The sequence below is a fragment of the Equus przewalskii genome, chromosome 24, assembly GCF_037783145.1.
Source record: "Equus przewalskii isolate Varuska chromosome 24, EquPr2, whole genome shotgun sequence".
In the NCBI taxonomy this organism is placed as follows: domain Eukaryota; kingdom Metazoa; phylum Chordata; class Mammalia; order Perissodactyla; family Equidae; genus Equus; species Equus przewalskii.
In genome coordinates this window covers 5,418,100-5,445,364 of record NC_091854.1, presented here as the reverse complement: position 1 = coordinate 5,445,364, position 27,265 = coordinate 5,418,100, and the positions used below count along the sequence as shown (strand labels likewise).

General features: G+C 44.5%; 1 protein-coding gene across 1 annotated transcript; it reads right to left on the bottom strand.

Moving 5' to 3' along the window:
- CNN3 (calponin 3) lies at positions 1-26,942 on the bottom strand. The gene is made up of 7 exons (XM_070592591.1): positions 26,132-26,942; positions 6,234-6,355; positions 5,957-6,023; positions 5,023-5,160; positions 4,546-4,662; positions 2,650-2,796; positions 1-1,108 (listed from the first exon to the last, which is right to left on the bottom strand). The coding sequence occupies exons 1-7, from the start codon at positions 26,186-26,188 to the stop codon at positions 767-769; spliced, it is 990 nt and encodes a 329-aa protein (XP_070448692.1). The 5' UTR covers positions 26,189-26,942; the 3' UTR covers positions 1-766.
- Positions 26,943-27,265: the final 323 nt, after the last annotated feature.

Below are 27,265 nucleotides of genomic sequence, written 5' to 3'. Positions count from 1 at the left end.
AATGTTCAAAAAAAATATTTATTTATAAAAAATACAATGGGATAAGTTTATGCTGAGAAATGCAGCAATAAATACAGTTGAAGAAAACAGAGCAACTCTACATTGATACATTGGCACAAACAGGAAGAGCAGAGGCACCCCCAGACCTAAATGTCTGCAGGCCGACTGTACATGCTCCTTCAGAAACACCACTCAGAAAAGATCTGTCAGCTTGGGTAAGAGAATGAGTACACATATAATCACAAATGCACACTGATCATGACTTTATTTAAAAATTAGCAAACAATACTGTAGAAACATTGATATGTAAATTTCTAAAATGCTGCATCTTAAATTTAATTGGCAAAGACCACATTTAGCTATAAGCATGAGTTTAGTCTTCCATGTAGAAACGAGATACTAAACTGTAACAAAAAAAAATAGGTTCCTATTGTTTGAAAATACCAGTTTAAGTAGAAGATTGTAAAAATGCATAGATCTTTCATAAAAGAATTGACTGTACAAGAGTACTCCCCTTTCACAGTATTCCTTTTTACTTCATATGAAAGTTATCGGTTATGCTGTAGGATTTAACTGTTACAGCACTAAAAGGCAACTATTTAGGGAAGAGGCAGAAAAGGAAAAAGGAATGTATGTAAGGCAATATTTCTTTTAGGTACAATAAGCATAATAGTGTTTTAGGAAGACAAGATAAAAATTACTCAAGGCTAGCTTGGTTCTCACTGAATAAAAACAATGGCTAAATACTGAGCTGCTCTGTGTGAATCTAATAATCAATGCCTTGGTCGCCATATTGGTAATCTCTGGGGTAGTCATCTTGGTACTCGCCATGATATTCATCTGGGTATTCTGCCTGATAATCACTATCACTGATTTCCGACCCATTTGTTCCTGTTCCTTGGCTTCCATTGTGAATGACAGGTTCTGTTGGAGCAGCACAGTATTTGGGATCATATACTTGCCGCCCCAGCCCATACACACTCATTCCTTTCTGGGAAGCGACTTTGTTGGTACCCATCTGTAGAGAAATTGTCGAGTTGTCCACTGGCTGTAATGTTAGCTTCTGATCGTAGATGTCTCTCCTGGTACCCGGTGCTAACATCCCCGCCTAGTATGAAAACAGAGTAGAAACGTTAAAACAGCAACTAAAATCCGTTCTTGTGCCTATTCGATGAATTATGAAGTTCACATTGAATGTGAACACTAATATAATAACTTTAATTTGGTTAGGTAAAGCTAGCCTACCAAAATATCGCAATGCCGAATCTCTCTTATGAAGCAATATTCATTGGCTTTCAAGCTAGGTCAGCCCTTCCTTATAGCTCTGCTATGAAACTGCTATATGGCCTCAAACAAGTTAACTTGCTTTCAGTTTTAGGTTTCTCATATGCAAAATGGAGACAATGCCACCTGCTTTGGATTTAGGAGAGGATTAGACATAAAGAATGAACAAACAAAGAAGAATGCTGGCACACCTGAAAGTTCCATTTCAATGCCTACTATGACTATGTACACTATCCAGGTTACCAATTTCAAAAGCTTAGAATACATTCAACAAAAATTCTGCTGCGGGGCCGGCCCCATGGCCCAGTGGTTAAGTTCGAGCGCTCCACTTCGGTGGCCCAGGGTTTTGCTGGTTCGGATCCTGGGCGCAGATATGGCACTGCTCACCAGGCCATGCTGAGGCGGCATCCCTCATGCCGCAACGAGAAGGACCCACAACTAAAAATACACAACTATGTACCGGGGGCTTTGGGGAGAAAAAGGAAAAATAAAATCTTTAAAAAAATTCTGCTGAGCAGTCCTTAAGGGCTCGAGTCTTTCAAAAGGCTCTAAGACACTGAAGAGCCAGCCATTTCAGAGCAACCGCGCCCCTCCTGTTCAGAGTACAGTGACTCAAGCCTCATTTCTCCGTTTGTGCCGAGCACACACTCCCAGATTTAATCAGTAAAAAAAAAAAAGCAAACTTGAGCGGCAGCAATGAGAGAGACAATGCCCCCTGTGGCAAGATGTGTTCCATAAAGGGCAAACGACAGCAAATCTCATCTTGGGTCATGAAGAAAAAGCTTTTTCAAACCTTATCCCCATTCTTGTTGGATGTGAGACCTGTCTGCTCTCAAATGGTTCTAGGAAGCTCCTGAGGTGCTGGTGATCTATTTTCAACGGGAGATACTTCCATCTGTGTGGTATTAGAATGCCGGCGTTCTCACCGTGCTCCATTTCCATCTACTCAGTCACACATTTAACAGGAATGCTAGCTAAACAGTTCTTAGCGGAACACCAGATAATTTTACCATCAAGTTAACTACAGGCACCTTTAAAAATAAAAGTCAGAAGCATTAGAATGAGCAATTTACTTGGATTTGGAGCAAGAACACTGTAATAAACATATCTTTTTTCTTCTGGTTAGGTAGAAAGGCCAGCTGTTCTAACTGCCAACAAAAGCTATGAGCCACATCATGCTTGTATTGCTACAGAAAAGGTCCTTTGATTCTTTTGCTTTCTCAGCAAAAGCTACTTTCCTGAAGGAATATACTCTAAACATACCATACAAAAAATACCTACTTGAATTAATAAGACTAAGGTAAGTGCTAATTTAAATAGCCCTTTTCGTACTCTTTGCTACAAGTAGAAAAAGGTATTGCTTACCTGGCTGGCTCCTTTGTTGGTGCCCATCTGCAGACTAATCGTGGTCTGGTCAAAAGGTTTGTCAGTTTGCATTTTGGGATCATAAAGATGCCTCCTAGTCCCATAGGCTGTCATACCTGCTTGGCTGGCGCATTTGTTGGTTCCCATCTTTTAAGTTAAAAATAAAATTAGTGCCAATTATCAGAAGTCAACAACATACATGAAGCAAACAAAACTTCTCTTCTACTAAAAAGATGGGAGGGGCACAACTGACTAGTCCCTTCCTGCGCTGAGGCTGCAGTCAACTAGGCACAAAATCTCTCTGCTTCTACAAAGGACTTTCAAGCTGCTCACTCTAAAAAGAAAAATTTCCAAAAAATTCCCAAACCCTCACAACATAATCAACCATATAGAAACATGCACACAGGAAGAGATGAATAGACACACAAAAAGTTATTGCAGTGGCAAAATTATGAATAATTAATTTCCTCTGCTACTCTCTGTAGCACAGATAAGCAAATTAAGGGGTACCTGCTTCAGCCATTTAAAGGGACAGAGCAATCTCTGGCTAGACAACATGCTTTTCTACTCCACACATGTTCTGTATAAAATGTGAGAGCAAGTGCAGGTGTCTTCTCTGGCAGCTTAGCAAGGGCCTCTTCAAATTTCATCAAAATCACCATTTTCATGGGAAAAGAAACACGTTTTATTCCTCCAACTCTCATGTCACAGGACAGAGTCGGAGAGGCAGAATGAAGAATCTGAACTCAACCAAGTTCAGACAAACAATAACTTCTCTTCCCCACTGAGAATAATATGGCTTCAGGACCAACCAGTACACCCTGCTCTACTGGTTGGGGACACATTTCTACTGTTGGTCTTTTTTCCTTAAAAACAAGATTTATTAAAGGAAAACTTTATTACTAAAAGTAAAACCTGTTCAATGGAGAAGACAGAAAAAACAGATATAAGCAAAAAGGGGGGAATAATTATAATCCTTTCAGACATTCACTGTAAACACGTGTATATCCTTCTAGCTTTTTTACCTTATGTGTCTGTGTATATATCTATAGAGACACATGCATATAAATATACATACAAAAACATGCATGTGCAATTTTAAAATAAAAATTGGCATCACGCTGACCATAGTATTCTATAACCTGATTTGTTTTCCTTAATCTTTGAACTCGTCTATCAATTTTACATGATTAGTTCCTTTTATGGAGTTACCATAATATAAACGACCGATTACTGTTCTGGAATTCAGGTTTCCAGCTTCTTGCCATTGACACAATTTTGTACTGTATAAAAATACATGTATATGTCAATTATACCTCAGTAAAGCTGAAATAAATAAATAAATCCACTCACGCAGACCCGGTTGTGACGGGGCACTGTTACCACGTAGCTGTGGGACAGTGAAGCCGACAGCACACTGGGCATTTAGCAGTGGTGTTTCTGTGACACTCTCCAGGGGAATGATATGAAGGGAAAAAAATACCTGAACTAAGTATTCCCCTGGACTGACAGATTCTAACAGTGCCTGGCTGCTGTATCATGATTTACTAATGTAAATAAATGACTCTGGCACTGAGGTTTTGTAAAATTGCTTCATTTGGTCATTAACATTTAGGAATTTATAGTGTTTTCTTAAAAAATAAGACAATGTAATTAGGGAAAAAAAGCATTTCCTGGAGAAACAACTGTCAAGTCAGATGGCATGTCTGAGGTTTCTTCTAAAACCAACATCGTCTCATGGGCTTTAAATGGACATCAACTGTATAAACCACATCTCCATCCCCAAACCTACATTATGGTCTATCTGCCTAGTCCTCACTTAGGAGAGACACTTTGTATGGTGAGAAATTAATGACAGTGAATAAGTAACTGATTAAGCAATACCACGTTAGTTACCTGCAAACCAATTACACTCTGGCCAGCCTTTAATTTTCCTTCATCAAAACGTCTTGTTTGTTTTTCTGCATACTTAACTCCAACGTCAATGGTTGTATGGAATCCTTTTGTTTTAGCCTAGACAGAAATATGTACACTCAGTGAAAAGGAACACTTAAATGGAGATTTTTGCCAACAGAGTTTTACAGAAGGAATAACAAAGAAATGATGCTGTCAATAGATGAAGGGTTTCACTTGGTAAGACCCAAATTAGGGGTGAAAAATATACTTAAGGTCACACTGTACCTCAGAAGTGTGAATATTCTATTTAAGCTTCCAATACAAGGCAGTTGATGGCAGCAGCCTTTCCACAAACCTAATAATTATGGAAGAGACCGGCTCCTCCCTGCCTAGTCTGAACTCCGAGAGGAAAACAAACACAACTCAGCACCAACAGAGTGGAGGTTTTTTAACCAGACATTAAAGACATTTACGTACCAGACCTGCTAGAGCCACCAGCGTAGTCTGAACCTGGGTCATGTTTCCATTCTCAAAAAGATCATTTGCTTCAAATATGTCATGTGGCTTCATACCATAAGCCTGAATAGCTTTAATAAAGTTGCCAATATTCTCCAACTATAAAGAAAAACAGTCACATAACTTTTGGAGCTAAATATTGACATTCATATTATCTGAGAATTCTACATCTCCCTGACTAGTTACAGGACATCAGGTAGAAAGTGACTTGGCAAGGATTCCTGACCAGATACATATGAAGCACAGTTCTCTTTGGAAAAAGAAAGAGTGTTTCATAGTAGGTCACATAATGTTCTTTTTAATATTTTTAAGCAGTCAAGTTTTTTCAATTCTTTAAAGGCAAGTTCTTCCCTACATGTTTTCAAGAAATCTGTGTCAAAGCTATCCAGGGCTGGAATTTTCTTTGTCTAGGGTACACAATTACTCACATTAATAAATAATTTATTATGGTTTAATTTTAAAAATAAATTTGTGGTTACTAAATGCTCTTATATCTCAAAACATATAGTCAAGACTAAATATCCAATGTTACTTAACCATACGCATTCATGAATAAGACTATGCTTAATACAGTGGTCCACAGTCAACCATTAGTTATTATGTTAAATTCCTTGCTTTTTCCCTGGTTTATCCTTATGGTCTAATTTGTATTTCTCTGTGTAAGCTATGTCAAATCCTCTAAGAGTAGACAGACTATAAGAAAACTTCTAAGCTAACCATCTACTAATCACAGAACTCATTCTAATTATGGAAACATTAAAAATAACATTGTGAAAAACAAAATATAGTCATGTGCACACATTTCTGCTAAAATGTCTATTTTAAACCTGTAATCAAGTTTTCGCTGCATAAAGGGTAACCAACTAGAACCAGAGGCTGCTGGTTTGCCTGTTACCTGAGGCCAGTTTAAGGAGGACTCGTTGACCTTCTTCACTGAGCCTGGCTGTAGCTTGTTAATGAGTCTGAAAAGAAAAGTGTGACACCTTATTTACTGGTCACACAAAAACAAGGACTGGAATGTAAAGTTGGTTCCTTTAACATCAGCAAAGGAAAGCATTAAAAACATTTGCAGAATATCAAGGTTTGACACCCTGGACTAGGAAGGAGGGCAAGACAGAGGCCTGTGGAAAGGACTGGAAGAACAAAATGGCCACATCAGGGCCAAAACTCACTCGCAGAGGATTATGCCATCTTTTAAGCCCAGCTGAAAGTTGGTGCCAATGCTCATGCCTGTCACCTCTTCTATCCAATTGCGAAGATCTTCTTCTGCCTGGTGATCATACTTGGAAGCAATCTGAAATACAAGTTATCTAACTTTAGAAGAAGTTTCACTAAAGCAGCGAAACTGCTGACGTATGACTTGCTCTGCTTTAATTATCCATTGAGACCAAAGCTGCAATGTGCAGTAAATTATATACACTGGAGTTCATTGGCTGACACAACCAATTATTACAGCTTCAGTAACTAATAAAAAACTTCTGGTGAAGGTGCAGCATACAAAATCTTGAACAGCACATGGAGAGAGGCTGGGACTGAGGAGAAAATATGGATCAAGATAAGACAGATTCCCATTCATGACACATAGGAAGTGACAAGGGTTAACAGCGGAGAACAATATGGCACCAGCCATATTAAACTTAAAAAAGAGTGGTAGGATTCTGACACATGCAACTATTTTACACAGTATGGCAACTGGCCAAGACATATCAGTCTAATAGTCTTGTTGTCTTGAAAGTTATGATGTTTCTATGCCTTCTATTCAGCCAAATACACACTACATCCTACACACACACACTCTTCCCTCAGTACTAATTACTGCACTTACAGTACAATACTGAAATTGTTTACGTAGTCTATACCATAGGAGACTCCTCACAGGAAGGAAAAGTATTTAATTCACTTTTCAACCCTCAGTACCTAGCACTGTACCTAACACCCAAACATTTAATAAAACTAAAAGAAAATGTATCTCTTTACTTACAGAATTCTACGATAAAGGCAACATTACCAACACTGATGCTATACTATTGTATATGCTAAAACTACCTACTAAACACAGGTTTTGAAAGATCTCTTCAGGATAAGATGATAAACCTCAATTTTTTAAAAAAAATAATAAAAGGTAAACAAAATACTGTTAAAGATCACATGCTCAAGTTCTTAAAGCTATTCCTTGTCCTTGGGTCCTTAAAGAGGCTGGTCAATCAGAGTTATTAGAAGAACACGGCTGGGAAGAAGGAAAGATTATGTGTCATTTTTCTCGTTAGCACAGGTGAAAATGCCAGCACCATGTAGACAGTGCCCAGGGGATGGAGATCGCGACGAGCTTGGGAGTCAGTTCCGGCATTGTTGAAAATGGAAATGGTTTGCTTCCGTAAAACATGATTAGGTTTAATTACTGAAAGAAATGAAATGGCATGACATTTCAGTCATTGAAAGGTCCTCTGAGTTCTAGTCTCCAGCAGTCACAGAGGAGCCCTCTCCCCTCCCCGACCACCAAAGGGTGAGGCTTCTGCTTCAGCCCTGGAGGCAGATGACTTCACTAATTACTGTGTCATTTAGGGAGAAGGCAGTCCTCGATCATTGCATTCTCCTCCGGAGTTGGAGAAATGGCTCTACACCTTTGACAGAATAACGGATGATTTATTTAAGCTGTAGATTTACTTTACCAGGATTACAAATGAAAATTCAATGAGTTGATATCTTCATATTAAGATAACTAACACTGTGCAATGTTTCCTGGATCAAATTTTGGCTTGGAGGTTAGTTTATAAAAGACGGTTTAGGCACAATGTAAAGCTATTACCTAACGTGTGGTAATTTCCTGCCCCCTCTTAACTCCTGTCCCCTAAAAACCACATATCTATTCTGATTTCCTGCCGGTCTGGGTTACATGGGCACCTGGATGTGGGAACAGGGGAGGAGGAGGTTGCGATGCTGGAAGGGTTTACCACAGGGACACACCAGCATCTGGTCAGCAGGAAGGAGCCATTACACCTCAGACAAATATTCTCGGATAATCTATCTCATCAAACATGTCTATTTACATATGGTACTCTTAGAAGACAAATATAAATTGGTGCAAAAAAATTAAGACTTGGCTATATTTTCACACAGGAGTCTTGTTCCAGTTGGCTAGAAAAAGAAACTATATAAATTTGGGGGTCGAGGTATGGATGGAAAGGAACAGGCAAAGAAGAAAAGGAGAAACTAGGACTCCTCAGGCACTAGCTACGGGAAGCAACCCCTCAGAGGGAGTTGAATTTTTGTCCACAGCGAAGCACTCTCAACGGGGAGATACATTTCAATAAATCTAAAGACAAACCTGATGCCTTAGGGTAGGAGGGGTCCTGCCCTGGCTCCACCCATCTTACTATGGGCCGTAAGTCAATTCATCTAACTTCGGACCCATTTCCTGTCTGTACAACAGGAAGGATGAATTCAATGAGAGCACCAGGTCTCTTCCCATTCCAAGTTGCCTAAACCATTTGGTCAATCAGCAAAAATTGGAAAGAAATTCTTTCTCTTCATTTTCTCAAATGTAGAGATGGAAGTTATGGTGGAGAGGTTTTGGGTTTTTGTAGGGTGATGGTAATTCTTAACCAAATGAGACCAATTATTCTTCAACCAAAAAAACATAAAAGCATATTTATGTTTCCTTTGTTCAAAATGTGTCTGACAGATTCAGTGCCATGCCCCAAACCACAAAGGGATTACAGATCTAACTTGAAATATCCCAGTAGGAACGCCAGAAAGAAATTTCCATCTCCTCTGTTGACTGTTCTCATCAAGCGAGTCAAGAGAGAAAAATCAAGGACTGGAGTCAGACGGACCCGGGTTCAAACCCTGACTCCCCCTGACTGGATGGAGATAGGGGGAGCTCTGGATGGCTGACTCTGTCTGAGACTTAATGTAATACACACACACAGAAAAAATTGGCAAGCACATACACGCAAAGCTCAAGACCCCAAATGGTAAACTAAAAATGAAAACTAGGTATGCATCCACATCATGGGACTGCTGGGGTTCACTGGCGGTTTTCCTTTAAGTGAAGGAGCAGCAAGGATTTTTCTACCCAAGTACTGTTAATATTTTTTTTTAAAGTGAGCTTTCTGTAGGAATGTGTACTTGGTTTTTTTTTTAAGTTTGAAATGAAAAAACCCAAATTCTTATGAAATCATCTAGGAAAAAAACCTATTTCAAATTGTCTTTTAGCTCCTGGCCTGCAGCACTGTTCCACAGGACACAGAAATCTTAAGTGTTTCCCTTAAAAGTATATGAGAACACAACCCAAGCAAATATCATTAGATTCTTTAACTACAGAGGTTATTTTCGAACTGTTTGATATACACACATTTTAAAATTGAGAGCAATTAAAAATAAAAAGTAAGCTTTAGCCAATAAAATTTATTCACCATTTTAATTTAAAAAGCTTTAATTTCTAAACACCAGGCAGAGAATGCTGACATATTTCTTCCTTGCAACAAGAAAATTTAAAAATTACTTAATCTTATCTCATTAATACCTCATGGAAATTTCACTGTAATTTGTTTAAAATCACTCTTCCAAGTTGTTTATAAACATCATTTATCAACACTTATAAACATTATTAGAAAATCTTCTTCAAGATTTATCAGGCCTTCCCAAGAGACTTCCACTCTTTCTGCCTGGTCCTCCCGAGTCCACAGCCGCCCCTTCTTCACCCACCCCGTCCCCTTTCCCTAACACCTGGCATTCTCTCCAGCAGCCTCCCAGCCCTGCTCCAGTCAAGGCACACGTGTGACCCACTCGTGTGCACTCTCTGGGAAGAACACCTGCCGAGGTCCTCACTGACGCTCAACAACACTTCCCTGGCCAAATACAATCAAAAGGCACCGAAAATAGAGACTGAAAGAAAGCCTCTGGGGCATTTAATCCTGCGATCAGCCACCGCGCCCCGGCTGCGGGCACCTGCCAGTGTGCCTCTTTTCCTTCCGGCGCCTGTGCGCGGGCTCCGGCCCCGGGCGGCTGCAGCCCTCTGCTCTTCCCTTGCTCTCTGCTCAGCACAGCTAAGAGCACCCGTCCGGGGTCACGCTCAGGTTCAGAGGCAGCTCAGACCTTTCAAGCTGCGTGACCTATCCTTTTGATTTCTACAATAACACAAAATTACTTAATTGTCACAAAAAAACCCAAATGGTACACAAGTTTGTACAGCCTTCATTCTCAATGGGGGTGAGACGGCCCCCCAAAGAGGTGAAAACAACCTTAGTTACTAAAATAATTTTGACCTCCCTAACAAACTATTCCTTTGCATAAAATTTGGTGGGGGTCCGGCCTGGTGGCATAGTGGTTAAGTTCCTGCACACCACTTCAGTGGCCTGGGGTTCCAAGGTTCCCTGGCATGGACCTACGCACTGCTCAAGCCATGCTGAGGCAGTGTCCCACATATAAAATAGAGGAAGACTGGCACAGATATTAGTTCAGGCACAATCTTCCTCACCAAATTAAAAAAAAAACTGGTGGGAGTGAGGAGGAAGTTAGGACAAACATCTAAAAAGGGTCTTTGGGAAACAAGATGATGAAAACAAGGTTGACAAACACTGAGACAGAAAAGGCACGTGTCTCTCTTCACCCCTCTCCCCCAAATCCTACTCCCTCCCCACAGGTAAGCTCCTAGCTGCCAATTCCTCTTCCAGACCACGGGCACCACCGTATTACACAGAATCAGTGGACAAAACGGCAGAAGAATGAGATGCCCTCACAAACACCAGCCCTGAGGGCCTAAACTTGCTAACAGAGAAGGGAGACTCTCAATCAGATAAAAAGCCTGCTGGTGCTAAGAAAGGGCCACGCCCTTCCTGCCTGGAGGTCTGAGAAGTCTCCCTCTCAGAATCCCTAACGGGAGATACAGTCAGAAGGGAAACCGAGCTTCAAAAACATCTCAACAACCAACCCGAAAGTGCGAGTCCTGCGTCATTTTATGGTGCTTCTCAGTGTAAGCAGGACACATTTAGACAAAGTCTAACTTAGTAAAAAGATGGCGGTGCACCCGGTATGAGGCAGAGTGATAATATTTATGTCCAAGAACTGTGTAACAGCCCCCACTTACACATAGGGACATTCTAGAATCTACTAGAGAATGAAGATGTGTCTTTCTCAAGTATTCCTTCTCACGATGTACTATCACAGCGCTTGTATTATCACAAAGCAGACAGTTCCAGGTTCCTGTCTCTCGTGGTTACAGCAGTGTCCCCCAAATTTCCATAAGGCCTGAACTCTCACTGGGCTCCCTGTTTCGAGCCACCAGGACAATCCAGCAACACCTCCAAGTAAAATCGTATTCAGTGTAGCTTCCTTCTCTCTCCAGGGTTCCTTGTGTGTGGTGAATTCTTCCTTCAACTTCTTTCTCTGGACAAACGGCCAGATGGTTTCACTGGAACTTGATAGAGCTGCTCTCGCTCTGTTGAAGGCCAGTGGTTTTCTGGTCCCTGATTTCTCCTTACTCCTTCCTTCTGTCCTCCTTCCAATGGCTACTGCGTACCAGGCCCGCTTCAAAGGCAAAGTCTCTGCCCTAAAAGCTTACATTCTAGTGGAAAGAGACAAATACCTGCTAAATAAGGTGTGTTAAGACATCTGCGAAACAAAAATGAAGTAGGGTATTTAAAATAAGGGAGAACACAAATACAGAGTCCACCACAGTCTCAAAACAGGAACCAAAACAGATCTCCATCTGCAACAGGGTGCCTCTTCCCTTCTTCTCCATCACTGCCATTCTTGATACCTCATGCAAGACAATGAACAGGCTTTAACACTTTTTCACCTACCTTAACCTCCCACCCTATGGATCCTACAAACATGTAAACACCTTTGCAAATGTTTCAGGTATTCACACTGGGAATACAACAGCCTAAAGAGCACATGCCTTCAAGTCAAACGCCAAAAACTTCCAAAAAGTGTGTTCCCAATTCCAGTGTGACCTAAGCAAGTAACTTAACCCTGGTGACCCGATTTCTCACTCATAGTCTCCTTCCTTCCAGAGCCATTGTGAAGACGAAGCCTATTCCATTGGTAAAGGGGAGGCCATCTCAATGCCTGACACATGGCAGAATTAACACTCTCCCTTGATATCAGCTTGAGTACAGAGGTACAAAGCTTTCTATTAACCAAATCCCACAGCAACCTACTCACTTTACTATCTAGCATTCAAAGAGAAAGTTCGACTGCAGACAAGCCTATCTCGGATACTGCCCATCACCATTGATGTCCATTCCCATCACCACTCATCCAGATCCTCATTCCTACCCCTCTCTCTTCACTCCTCTCTACTTAGAATGGCCTTGAATCCCAAATTCTCATTCTTTTTCAGATTATTGCTGATGAAAAGGATGAAGTAACTTTTTTTAAAAGCATCTAATTGTATCTAATGGGGGCAGGGATGGGAATTCGAGAGAAAATCACTTTACATTTGGGGCAATGATGTCAAGGTAGATTGCACATGATGCCTTCCTCCAGGTCATTATAGAATCTAGACTCATTCTACGGTGTGAACTTGCTAAAGATTTGATGGGGAATGATTACATATTCCAAAGCTATAGAAAGTCACATTTGCCTGGGGTAAACAGGAGTGATGCCTAAGGGGATTTTAAAGTTGGATCCTTCTCTGTGAGGTACAGCCAGATCTTCACATCCAGGATTCAGCATATGGCACCAGCACAATTTTTTGCCTCCAAATATGTATGGGCAAAAAAATACAAACACATTATGATTCAGTGTACGAATACTGTGAAACTGAAAGAAAGTAAAGCTTTTACGTTAACTTAAGAGGAGGTGATCCAATGCCTAAAGCAAATAAATGCTAGGAAAAATGCAGAACAGACAGACCGCCAATTTTGTCTTCTCGATCTAGAAAATGCAGACTTCAGACTACAAAGTTTAGAACACACATAGTTAAAAGCAGATTTTGAAAGTTCAAATCTAAAGAAGGAGGGAGCGAGCACAGAGTCTGGACCCCAGAAGGATCTAGGCTCAGAAGTATCAATTAACAAAGACGCACGTATTGAATAGCTCACGCGGCGTGTGAGAAACCTCGGTAAACAGCAATAACAGGAACCCAGAGATGCGCCCAGTCCTTCCCCACCCCCACCCAAAAGGCAAGGGCCTCCACCACAGGCTGAAGAGCCTCGCTGTCATGCTACGGTGGACTCCTGAGAGAGGGTGTGCGGGCACTGGTGGGGCAGGGAGCAGACAGTCATCACCATGAGCCAGCGCAGGTATGCAAGGCATATCCAAGAACACCTTTATTCATCTTTGTACCCTTAGGTCCCATGTCTGGCGCACAGTGGGTACTCAATAAATGATTTTTCATCCATTGGTAGTATTACTGGGCTAGGGAAAGGCCGCAGATTTCAAGATCTATCTTGTTACAGAGAGGCATCTGCATTTGAATGCTGCTGGTTTTTAGGGGCATCACATCTCTTTGATCTACGCATCTAGTAATCTTAGATGCATCACTAGGGACATATTTGTTTTACTTTCTGATAAAAGTCCCTTATGTCTATGGCACTCCTTAAGTCCAGTTTGGTAACCCTAGAAGTCGGGCCTGGTCAGAAGCAACAACCGTGCCCGCTGTGCTGACCAATGTCAAGGCAGGAGGAGCTCCCAAGGATGTGAACCTCGAGGCTGAGATTTACATCTCTTCGCTTCTGTTTTGGTAATCAACAATTTGGAAACTATTGAGAACACTTAGTAAACTTTAGAAAATTAAATTGAGACTAGCTAAAAAGAAACAAAAGTCAGATTCAGAAAGATCTTAGCTTAATAACAAATTATTCAAGATAGATGTAAAATCCTGTCCCAGAGTTCTAGAATTAACTAGTAATGCTTACTTAGTGAGCCTAAAATAGCTAATGCTACCTTGGTCTGCACAGATCTACAATTCTTTATAAAATACTACTGCTTGCCTTATTCGTTTGATCACAACAGACTCATGAGGTAACCAAGGAAAGGACTAGTTAAATCGACAGGTGTGAGAAGAGTACATGAACTATAAAACCTTAGGCAGTGTCACTGCCCCTACTCTGGACAGAGGGAAAATCAACTTGCCAAAGCAAGAATTAGAATCCTCCTGGACAGGGAGGTGCCTGTCTACCTCACCAGGTGATTACGCTGATCAAAATAGAATGAGTTAGTCCTTTGTAGTCAAACAATGGAGTTAGTTAATAATCCCACTGGACCCTGGTAGGTTAAACCATATCTGTGGTATTACTGAGACCAATTCTGAGTGTGCTGCGCTCTAAAAGGGGACGCTGAGAAACCGACATCAGTTTCTAGAAGAGGCAAACTGGATGGGGAAGAGACAAGAAAAATCCTACACAGCCTATTATGAGAGACAGGTTAACCACCAAGAGTGGCTATATATGACCTAGAAGGGACCTTGTGGGCAGGAGATACAGGCTAGTACCATCTAAATATTTAGATGAAGTCACAGAAGAGGGAGTTGGTTTATTCTGAATGCCACACAGAGGTCAGACCCAGCATAAATGTGCAGAAATTCTAGAGAGATGGACTGGAGACAGGCAGGAAGGGAAAGAGAGCACAGGGTGCCAATGACGCGCAGGTGAAGGGGACCCACGAGAAAGCCTGCTTGAGAACATCCTCTCACTTTGGAAGGAAGCCAACCTGTCATGAATTTTATGTCACTGTAGAGAGCTTGCTGAAAGGGGACCTTAACAGAAGCCCCACAGGAAAATAGATGAAAAGAGAGATGCTCTTCCGTGATTTGTTTTCTTTCTCACCTCTACAAGATTTAAGGGTCCACCTCACTCATCACAGTATTTGCAGGCATCCAGATTTTTTGCTGCTATCCAGATTTTCAATCACAGTCAAAAGTCAGTCTGAATGTGGTTCCCTTTTCCAGTCCTGGAGCCCGAGAAGACCCTCTCATGAGGTCACAGGGCACCTTTCACACCTCGACAGACAGCCATCTCCACATTTTACCTGATTTCACTTTTCTCCTCAGCAGGCCTCTAGGCGCCCCCTAAATAACCTTTGAGTCAGGCATGTGGATAGCACTGAAAAGTTGTCTTTTCTCTTTCCATAATTACAAGTAACATTGTGGCAGTAACTTTTCTGTAGCTTTGGACTGTGTACTCACTGCTCATCAACTATTTAGCAAGTTCGCTTCATAGGACGTCTCCGAGTCCGTTATGGCCTTAGGAGGCACAAAATCCACCTCCACGGCCCCAAGTGTAAACTGTATCTACAAAGAACTTATCTCTACCGGTGTGGGAAACCCTCTCCACTCTGAGATCATTGACCACATTCACCCAAGGGCTCCCAGCTGCCTACCCCGAAACTGAGTCAAACACACACCACCGCCTTGCTCTGAGCTACTGATGGGACGGGCAGAAAGGAGGCCAAGGAGAAACAGATGCCAGCCTTTCAGTCAGCCTTCAGTATACCTGGAAGCTCCCCTCAGGGATCCAGATCCAGCTCTCGGATCTGAATGCCTTTTCTGCTTACCACAGTGGAGTCTGTCCAGTTAAGAGAGATGGCTTTGCACAACCAGTGAAGAACAGAGTTGAAAGACCTCCTTTGAAAGGTAGGTAGACGCTGGCTAGCGAGATTTCAGAGTCTTACAGATATATTAAGTCTGCAAGATACCATAGTCTTTTTCTCTCACTAGAGGATATGAAATTTCCATTAAAAAGCAGGATGGAATTTCCCATTTCCTCTTTTTTAAAAAAATTATAATTTACCTCATGAAATAGCATACAAAGATATATGACACTCAACTTTTTTTTATTGCAGTAACAGTGGTTTATATAAATTTCAGGAGGACATCATTACATTTTGATTGCTGTGTAGATTATATCATGTTCACCACCCAAAGACTAATTACAATCCATCGCCACACACGTGTGCCTAATCACTCCTTTGGCCCTCCTCCCTCCCCCCATCCCCTCTGGTAACCACCAAGCCAATCTCTGTCTCCATGTGTTTGTTGTTGTTGAGATCATCCGGTATTTAATTTTCTCTCTCTGATTTATTTCACTTAGCATAATACCCTCAAGGTCCATCCATATTGTCGCAAATGGCAAGATTTCATCCTTTTTGATAGCTGGACACTCAACTTTTTGAGACCCTAAGTAAAAAGGTTTTTGGTTCAGTTTGCTTTAACGGGGAGTATGAAAAAAGATGAAATCAGAAGTAAGATTCAAACACCTGCATGTCATCACGTGCTACACAAATGCCACCAAAGCTAGGACAGATGCAAACTAGTATCCAAGCTTCTTATCCACCAAGACAACTAAGAAACAATCAGTTACAAGACTGATAGAGTTCCAAAAAAAAAAAAAAAGGCAGTCTGAAATGGTTCCCTTTGGCAGTGCCTTTGTGAGGAGGTCACAGGGCGCCCACATCTTGACAGTAAAGCTACCTCCACACGCTTCCTGACTGTAATGCAGTCTGAGAGCACAGAAAAGGAGGAAGAACGGAAGTTCCCCTGGAAGCACTGCATCCCCATGGGAGCGCTGCACCCAACACAAAGGGCCCTCGGCGATTACGCTGTGAAGCCTTGAGACACCCAGGCACAAAGAACAACATAAACCCAACTTCGCATCCCTTCCAGATCAAGGGCCAATGGAATGAGGAGAGAGCAGAACCCAGGCTGCAAAGGGGCCTCAGTAGGACTCAGGGAGAGGCAGCTGAATCTACAGTGTATCCCACATGCAGGAGCCAGCCTGGACCATCTCCTCCTATTCCTGCCTCCGATGCCATCAGACACCAGCAGCTCCATGCGAAGAGCAACAAAACAACCGAAACGGAAAAGGAGACTCTTATCCACCTCGGGTCTATGTTTTCTCAGTCCGCTTCCTTTATCATTCCCAGCCTTTCACAGCGAATCTTCTTCCCTCTGCTGCTTTGCTCTCACCCACCATGTATACTGAGCTCTTCTCCTTTGTTTGGCCCATCAATGGGCACAGACTGTTCACTATCTTGTCTGAGACAAGTGCATCTGTGACCGAACCAACTGCCAGCCTCAAACACTGTCCTGTTACTCTCTTATTTCATGACAAACCTCTCCATTTCCTCACTTAGTACTTCTTCCTAACCCCCCGGAAATTTGCTCTACTGAAGATAATCTCTCAAAAGGTCACAGTGACCGCTCAGTAGCCAAATCCTGTGGCCTGTTTCTAGTCCTCCTGGCCTCTGCGGCACTCCTGGAGGCCCCTCCAATCTCTTCCCCCAGCTTCTTGTTAACGGACACCATCCCACAGCTTCCCTCTCTGGGCTGCCTTCTCCCCTTTGCCTTGAAAGATGCCAATTCTCCTCAAGTTGTGACTTCAGGTTAAAATGGTTAGGAGCATGGGCTCTGGAGCCTGAACATTCAGGTTAGACTCCCATCTCCAACCCACCTCAGTTTCCTCACCTGTAAATCAGCGATCCTTAATGGCAATTACATGAGACAGTGGTTAAGAAGAATCGATGACTTAATTCATGAAAATCGTAAGAACTCAATAAATGTCAATCCTCATCCTTCTATCTATGCTTTGCCGGCCACTCCTGTCCAGACACCAGAAAGATTTCCTCCTTTCAATATATCCTAAGACCAATTACATGACACTATTTGATAGCCATTTTGATAAAAAATAATTTGGATGCTGCCTAAGCTTTCTATTTGAAAAACTATTATCAAATAATTTGTAAGAGAGATGCCCTCACCTCATTCCCAAGCCTCATCCTGCTGCCAGCTCTCACCTGAGTCCGGTGGGGGTTACAGATGGAGTAGGGATCATGGATGTCAATGATTCATGACTTGACAATAAAGAACTACAGCAAGCGACATGAATTTCGACCAGGCTGCTTTGAAATAGTTTTGTTTCTCTAACACCAAGAGGAGATCCACCTTCTCTTTCATACCACTGGTCGGAAGTATCAACTGAATTTTTTAGAGAGCAATTTGGTACTACCTGTAAGAGGTTTAAATGTTAGGTCAAAAGTTACGCACCTTTCTACACAAGTACTTTTAAAGGAAATATCCACCAGCAGGGAAGCCATGAATAAATAATGGAAAGCCATACAGTAGATTATAATTCAGTTTCTAAAACAGTCATACGCTATTCAAAGCTGTACAAGTGGTTGGGTGGGGGTAAGAAATACAAGATACTTTCACTTTTTTACTTGTATATTTTCGTACTATTTGCATTCTTCACAACAAATGTTTCATTTCGTTCTGAGGATAAAAAAGAGACGAGGTTCTCACAGGCAAGGAAGATGGCACCCAAGGTAGATGCACTGTCTTCAGGCAGAGATGACTTGTCCAAAGGTCGTGGGCTCAGCAGGGATTCGGACCCAGGACGGGCTCCAAAGTCTAAGTCTTTTCCTCCCCTGGATGTTCTCCCCTCACCCTCCTAACCAACCAAGAGATGGGAACTCTCTGCACTACACTACACACGGAGTGTGCACTGCCTGCTGGAAGACGATTAACAACAGACAGCAAAGTGGCGGCTTAGACCCTCTGGCTTCACAGAAAGTCCTTCCAACTCCTGGAGAAGCGAGAGTGCATCCCAAAGCAGCCCCCACCCTAGCGGTATCAGACCGAGGCCCCGCGAACATGCTGCGGAGCTGGAGAGCCCAGATTCCAAGCAGCCCACGGGAGGCTGTCGTCTCAAAGGGCGTTGCCAGCACGGTTCAAAAGTTCATAATGAGACATTTGGCAGAGACGTCTCAGACTAAAAACACTTCAGTGTTTAACTCTTCCACCGGCCCCTGTGAAAGGCAGCCTTCTACCACACGCATGCACACGGACTGCAGGAAAGGGTGTCAACAGCAGATCTGTCACTGAAAGGAGAAAAAGAAGAAAATTTAAAAAGCAGCCCAGAGAGGAAGAAAATTAGAAACGAAAGCCTGCCTGGCAAAGCCCACGCCTGCGTGTGTGTGGCTGAGGTGAGGTGGGGGTGAGGGGTTTTTCATACAACACCCAGGTCTCTGAAGAAAGGTAAGGAGAAAACAGAAACGAATGCTCTCCAGTCTTCAGAGAATGGGCCCATTCAGGGTAAGGAAACTGGCCACGTGTGGCCTCTGAAGAGCAGCCCTGGAGTTCCAGCTCGGCTGGAAGGGCCGCAGACCCCGACAAGCTCACAATCTCATGTTTAATATAAGACCAATTTCTATACTCGATTAGAACTAGGATTGCTGCTGCTATTTTTGCATTCAAAGTAGAATCACATGTTTGAATGAGGAGAGACTTACTACACATGGTATTGATTATTTTCTCTCCTTTTCCTCCCACGTGAAACAAAGGGAGGGAGGGAAACTGCAATAATAAAGTGCACACGCTCTCTCTCTGTTTGTGGAGGCTCGGGTAGCAGTAAGCAGGCCGAGAGGCCTGGGACAATGAAGAAAGATCATGTCCAAACATTCAGGAGGGAGAGAAGAACCAACGATGAAATCATAGCCAGCCCTGTCTAGCCACTCCACAGCTAGGATCCCCTGGAAAATGTGTGGGGGAAGAGAGGAAACTAGCTATAAATGCTTAGGTTACATCTTCCGCAGGACTCCATCCAAGCCCAAAGGGCCTCCTCTTTTCTCGCCACTCACATCCCGGATTGCCTGCCCTCCCCACTGCAGAGGGAGCCACACACCCTGAGGCTTCCTGGTCCTGGGGGCAGAAGGAAGATGCTGAAGTTCCCTCCCTACCTCATGGGGAAAAACTAAGAATTAGTCTTCTCTACTCATGGACTTACTTCACACAGGTCTCAGCTGAGGCTTCAGAAGACAATTTAAAACTGAAGTGACAACCAAGATTTTAACCCTAGACGGTAAATATGTTTATCAGTCCACTGTGGAGAATATGAGCCCTATCTGAACCCAAGAAAGGAAAGATGTATCCTGTTTAGTAGGAATCAATCTCTTAGGAAGAAAAAGCCACATATAACCAAGTAAAGCCAAGTCATACCATCACCAGAAAGCAAGGCCTTGAGCTCGGTACGGAAGTCCACGGCCCTGAGGGCAATGAGGACGGGATGAGAACAGGGTCAGAGACCCCAGGATTTCATGGAGGGAATGCGTTGCAGGATGCCAAGGGGAGGATTCTTGGCTAAGGACTCCGGGCCAGATCCTATCGCTGACACAGAAGTGAAGCAGAGCACCGCTCGTCATCATGGTCCCTTATCTGCCAGAAGCCTCATGTCAGATACAAGCAGATGGGGGAACGAAGGTCCAAGTCCTGGAGATAATCTCAACAGCCAGAAGACAGAAGTTCAGAACACAGGACTGCATCTAACCAGCAGGGCACACGCCAGCAAAATGGAACAAGGGCTAACATTTACAGGATCTGTACTTTTGGTTCCAGGTATTATTCTAAACACTTTCAGCGGACTGTCCATCTTACTTATTTCTCCCGACACCCCTATAAAGGCGGGTACTACCATATCCTTATTTCATAGATGAGACATAGACGAGTTACTTGCCCAAAGTTACAGAGTAAGGGGCAGAACCAAGATTCCATCCCAGTCTCCACGGTGCGCATTCTTGGCCACTAGGTTCTACTTTCTCACTGGCAGGAACCTGGAGCCTACCAGACATCTCCAAGGTCACAAGGATTCCCATGGTCACATGTTTTTATAAAATTTGCAGGATATTTTTGTACTTTTTGTAGTGATGACCTCCCCCCCAAATTGTATAACTTCAGGCCCCACAAATAACCTGAATCTACCCCAGGCTCAAGAAATCCTGAACAAAAACCTGAGCACAAGTAGAATGAGTAACAGTTAAGAGGCCCCCATGGCTAAGATTCAGAGGCAAGGGGAACCACCAGCCCATGGTATATGCTGTGGGAGGCTAATGCCTAGAATAAAATGAAAGTTACCAAAGAATTCTAAGCACAAGCTCCCTCCCACCACCAGTTGTACTGAGAAGGGAAGTAATGCATTTCCACACTCCCCTGGAAATAATGGCAACGACTGGCGGAAAAACCAAAACCTTCCAACCGTGCTTTTTTATGTCGCAGATATTAATCATGGTTCCAATACACTTTTAAGTGACAAGAAAACACTCACTAACCCTCATGATCCCAACCTGGAAGGGAAAAAGGCAAAAGGGACAAGGGATATACCTCTCGTTGATGGCAGTAGTAGCTATGTCTTCGCTGTTGAGGTTCTTTTTGCAGTCTAAGAGTAGAGAAAGGCAGACGTACAATTTCCACAAAGGAAAGAGCGTAAAGAGCTGTGGACCACAGGGCAGTGAAGGTGATAATGATCCTCATTAAAATTCACAGTAAATAAATCTGATCATTTTAAAGACGAAAAACAGTATTGCTTCTCAATTCACCAAAATGTATTCTCTTTATCTGTTTTGGCCAAGATAGGGGAAAAAAAAAAAAATATAGCAGATAACCCACAACAGCATGTTCCTACCAGGAGAGCAGGCTGGGTGAATAGCCACCATGCAGGTGGTCCTCCACAGGCATCCCGCAGAGCCTGGCAGAGGGGCCCTCTACTGTCCCTCCCTAATTTGGGAGTCTAAGAAAGAACCTCAGCAACAAAGAAGGATTATCTTAGTGGTAAGTTTTCAATGTAATGTTAACCAATAAACTGCTGAAGAAAAACTAGCTATAAAAATCACCGTTCTTCAAAAACATCATTGAATTCTACAAAAACACTAGAGAATTCCCTCACGAAGACTACTCTAACTTCTAGAGATAGTAAAATCTGTTCCTGATGGATAAGTTGATTAAATCAACAAATATTTACTGAGCATCTACTACGTGTCAAGTTATATTCTAGAGATCCTGATTTAATCCATCAGTGAAGAAGACAGGCATCCTTATCGTTGGTGGAAAGAGACAGACAATAAACAAACAAAAAGTTTTGAATTAAAAACGTATTTCCGGGGCTGGCCCAGTGGCATAGTGGTTAAGTTTGCTTGCTCAGCTTTGGTGGTCCAGGATTCACAGGTTCTGATCCCAGGTGCAGACTTACAGACCGCTCATCAAGCCATGCTGTGGTGGCATCTCACATACAAAATAGAGGAAAATGGGCACAGATGTTAGCTCAGGGCCAATCTTTCTCACCAAAAAAAAACAAAAAAAAAACTAAACCCATCTACAGTTTTCCATGCTTCTGGTGCTCCAGCAGCAAAACAAGGCAGGCCTCTTAGGGTAGGATTTCTATAGCTGGAGTCCACAGTCACCCTGAGGTTACTGATCAGGGGCACTTTTGAAGCAAGTGCTCGTCCAAATGGCACTGGGCAGGCAGGCTAGCAGGGTTTGTGGGACATTTTGGTCCTATTTAACTATTACAACATGATTGTTTAACTCACTCTTCAATGACTTACAATTTTAGTAATACGTCTTCCAAAATGGTTTTCAGCGGATGAGGGCTGCCATTTTGTAACCAAGAAGATTCTGTGAGAAACTGCTCTGCTCCAATCAGACATTCCATGGGAGCAGAAAACTGTCAGTGTGCATTCCAATCCCATTCTTCTTAATGTTTCAGTTAGGATTCCCCCAAAAAACATACCAAGGTGAGATCATTTCAGCTCCACCCTCTCCCCCACAACTGATTTCCTCCCCTCTCCCTGAGACCTGTAAGAAAGCTTCCTGCAGCATTTGCTCTAGGACTGGCAAGGGCACGTTCCACTGCAGCCTCCTCCACTTTACAAGAAACTACCCTGACTCCAACATCTTGTTCAGAGCCAAGTGTCAGGAAACGCTGTGATTCCCCTGAGGACCTGTCATGTTTTCTCATGGCTTATAAGGCATAGAGGTGTGTTTCCTTTTCATTTTGGTCCCCAAGATGCAGTCAAGGGCCTGGCTCAACTTGCATAATCCGTGTAGGACCTTACTGCTTATGAGTGCTTCCACCACCCCCTCTCCCCGGGCACTGAACTACATACACCAGCTTCTGTATTTTCCTGGACTCTTCCACTCTCTTATGATCTTTGTAGATTGCAAGTTATTGATCCTTCTGTTGATTAAAGAGACGTAGTTCACAGTCCAGGCTGAAGGATTCTACTTTTTAAAGCTGTTTTCAAATATCTTCTTGCCAATTAAAAAGAGTTAAGTTTGTATGTTCTGCCATGTATTATCCTCTTTTCAAACAGTATCTTGTGTTTACAAACTTTTCCCTGAAATCTTACTAATTGAAAGTATCTAAGATCAAAGACTTCCTCAATTCATTGATGAGCTGCTTTTACGGCCGGAAGATAAAAAGACCAAAGTCTTACTTAACACAAATGTCATTCTTAAAGAGGCAGAGATATACAAGTATAAGCAATATAATATTGATACTAATTTTCTATTACTAAGAACTAATAGCTACAAATTAGTCATCGAGTACTTGCTACAAACCAGACACATCTCAAAGATGCACTGTTTAGGGGTGGTAACTATTATTCCCCCCCATTTTACTGATTAGAAAACCAGAACAGACATCTCAAATAACTTGCCCAACATCATGCAAGGCAGGAAGTGGCAGAGGAGGGACCAGAACCCACGTCTGCTTCATCCAAGGTCCATTCCACACTGCCTCCCCAGGATGTTTACACTTTTTCCTCTTTGTTAAATGACGTTTAAAAAAAACATTGCATTTAAGCTACACATCAGTTATGCAATACATTTTCTTAAAAAAAGGCAGGAAGGAATCAAAAGGTGTCCAAACCAAGCAATGTCAAAGTTCATATGCCACAGACCCATTCATCCAGCATGCTGAGCTTTTAGTCGAAATGCAACAGCTCATACGAAGGCCTAGCAGACATGAGTATTTGATTTCCAAGCGCAGAACAGATTAAAACAGCATTACATGAATAATCATGTCAAGAAATGAAAGGTGAATGGCAAACATAGGGGGTTGGGGGAGGCAGACAATAGTGACTTGTAGTAGAACATCCCTAAGTAGTTCAGTTAAAATTCTTAGAATATTCCAACTTGCTTCTGTGACCTTGGGCAAATCACACCCTTTCTGAGCTTCACCATCCAGATCTGGAAACGATGATGAATAATCCCAGCAATGCTCCCCACCTCACAGGCTGCTCTGCTGTTAAGATCAAAAGACTTCCTATGAAAGGACACTGTATGAAAGGCTCATATAAATGAAAGGGGTTATTAAAAGATGGGTTTGGTGCTTAAAGGGATAAACCCACAGTTACATAAACCCCAAGTTAAAACTAACTTTCCAAAGGTTCTGAAAACTGAGGTTTTACTGTTTGTAAAAATTTATAATAATTATAGTGATCTAGCTTCAGTCTATGCATTTCCTTCAGTCTGCTCAATAATAATTAGGAAAGAGGCAGAAGCTGCTTCACTAATCAACAAAAAGAAATTAACATGGATATTAACATCCAAGAAAACTAAGTCACTTGAAGGATTGCCAAAGTTATCAGAACCTCATTTACAATGCAAAAGGTGGAGACTCAACCTCTGCCAGCTAAGACTCACAAGGGCGAATTAAAATTAATGTGCACAAGCCAGGCAGGGGTATCACATCCGACAGTTTGGAGCGTCGATTCCTCTGAAAGGATTCCTGAAGATCCGACTGTAAGCCTTGCAAAGTACTGGAACAATCATACACAAACTACTCACTTTTCTGTTCTTTAAAAAAAGCTCAGGAAACTGTCTTCTAATAAAGGAAACACACTTGACAAGGTAAAGCACCTAAACATTCCAATTTTAGATACGTAGACTAAAATCCACTCCCTGCTTCAAAGACTGTTCAGAATTTATTAACGACTGAATTATAATATGATGCGTAGACTCTAACAGGGGGTGAGAAGAGCCATAACTCTCCTTGAGGATTGACAACGGTGCGCTTCATCGCCTCTATACAATGCACTCCACGCCACAGGCACCCCCAACGCCGGGATGTTACAGCTCGGACAATGCCACTGTATTCCACCAGCGGTGGGACGGTGCGGTGGCAATCCTGACATGCTTCGCCTCCCGGGAGGTTAATGGGAATTAAACCACAGCAGCCCTCCTTTGTGGCGCTTTGGCCAGAACAGCAGAAAGGAGACAATGAGCGTTCTGTGCGCAGTTCCGCGCCGATTGGCTGGTCTCTCCCCCCAGAAACCCCTGATGTCATGGGCTTGGAATGCAGGGAGGGAGGAAGGAAGGAGAGGATTTGGGGAGGGGGACGCCTCTCATCTCTTTCCCAGACCAAAAGTCCCAAAGATAAAACCAACGCATTCTTATGCTAAGCAAAGTGGCAAAACGGAGCCGTAACCACAGCCCAACCGCTCCAAACCACAACCCTCAGCAAATAAACCCTCAACAAAAGCGACCCACGAAGATATCCTTGATATCGTTAAAGTCTAATGTAGTACAGGCTTCTCAGAGTTTTATAAAAAAAAAATCTCAAGTCTACAGCAGACAGCACTCCCAGGGCAGCGCGCTCAGGCTTTGTCTGTTTCCCGCAGACGCAGCAGCAATTTGCCACAAGGCACCGAGATTCGGAAACTGCGAAGGGTCCGGGACGGCTCCCGTGCCTCCAGGGTCCCCGAAGGCGGTGGGACGCTCAGCAGGCTCCCTCCCCAGCAAGAGGCAAGGAACAATGGGGGGCCCAGTTTGGCCAAGTAACCGCCCAACTTTGCTAGCGGCTGAATTCGGCCGGGGGGATGGGGTGGGAAAGGCGCAGGGTCGGCCAGCAGCCCTGGTCGGGGCGGATGGCGGGGGCTGCTAGCTGGGTCCCCAGCCGCGCGGACGGGCCCCACCTAAGGGCGAACGACCAGACAGGAGCGCCCCCTTCCCGGAGGGGCGCGTCCTGCAGCAACGGACCGGCTCCTGTAGTTGAAGGCCGGCGCTGCGGGACTCCAGGAGCCCGAGAACGCACCGCCCGCCGCTAGCACCGGCCCGCGGCGCGGGAACAAAGCCAGGGGAGCGCCCGGGAGCCGGCGCCTCGTGCCCGGGAACAGGATGCGGACGCGCGGCAACTCTCGGGCCGCCCCGACGTCTCAGCTTCGCGAAGCCACAGAACCAAGGCGCGGCGGCCAAGCGCAGCCCAGCGTCGCCCCAGTCCCAGAGCCCCCCGGGCGGCGTCTTGCATCCCACCCCCCGCCCAGCGGGGAGGGCCGCCCCAGCCGGGCCCCGGCGTACCTTGTTCTTGACCTCGGCCGAGAGCCCGTAGGAAGGTCCCTTGTTGAAGTGGGTCATGGTGGTTCGGGCGGCGGGAAGCGGCTGAGCTCGGGTCGGGGGGTTCCTCGCACTCGCCTTCCCCGCTCCTGGCCCCGAGGAGAGGCCGCAACTCGAGATGCTCGGAGCTCGCTCCCCTGGGCGGCGCAGGAGATGCCCGGGCGCGGCGGCAGGGCGCGGGCGGTGCCTCGGCGACTCGGTCCGACTGGGGCCCGCAGAGCCTCCCGGTCCGCAGAGGAGTCCCGCACGACTGCCCCCACCTCCTCCCCGGGCTTTCGGGGATTGGCCGACGGGCCCGGCCAATGGAGGGCCGCCTCCTCCCGCCTCGCCGGCGAGGGGCGGGGCGGCCAGCCGGCGGTGAGGGGGGGGACGCTCCTTCCCGGCGGAGCCGGGCCCCGCCCCCGCCCTCGCACCACCCCGGCCCGCGGCGAGGCGACTCCCACCCGGGGCTGGGCCGGGGCGGGCGGCGGGATGAAGCCCAGCCCCGCGCCCGGCGCCTGGGGGCTTCCCAGCGGCCCGAAGTTCAGGTCAACTTCCAGGCATCCACCCCCGCGCCCGGGGCCGGCGGAGGGGGGCGAAGCCAGCAGGACTGGCCCGCCGCTGACCCGCCGCGTCCCCGGCTGGAGGCCCCGCGCGCCCGGCTGGAGGGCAGGGCCCCTCCGCCCGCTGCTGCAACCCCGGGAGCAGCCTTGGAGCCTCCGCGCCAGAGAAAGGGGGCTCCTCAGACACCTGCTCCTCCCTGCCTTACCTCGCAGCCTCCCACACCTGTGGGTCTGACCCCCGCCCCGCGGCCGCCACGGGAAGTCAAGGCTTTGGGCCAAATTCGAGCTCACTCTGTGTCTAAACCTCTAAATACAGTGCAGAAAAAACAGGAATGTGCCACGGCAAATCCTGGGGCGTTTCAAGTCCTTTTCTGGATTCGCGCCAGCTCCTTTTTACAGGCATCTTTATCCGGAATTCAGCTAGTCCAAAAACTCAGGTGGCTGTTGCTCTGCTACTTTTTTTTGGAATCTGGAGGCCTCTTTGAATCAGGAGACCTTTCTTTAGAGATAAGTGTCCTTTAGGCCAGAAGCGGCCGCCGTGCTTTCAAGGTCCCGC

What these genes read in the sequence shown, in the direction of transcription:
- CNN3 (XM_070592591.1), bottom strand. Translation starts at nt 26,188, where the DNA reads ATGACCCACTTCAACAAGGGACCTTCCTACGGGCTCTCGGCCGAGGTC. An exon ending in CGGCCGAGGTCAAGAACAAG is followed by an intron (nt 6,356 to 26,131) that starts GTACGCCGGGGC and finishes CTTGTATTTCAG; the next exon opens with ATTGCTTCCAAGTATGATCA. An exon ending in TGGTGGCTCTAGCAGGTCTG is followed by an intron (nt 4,663 to 5,022) that starts GTACGTAAATGT and finishes ATTTCTGTCTAG; the next exon opens with GCTAAAACAAAAGGATTCCA.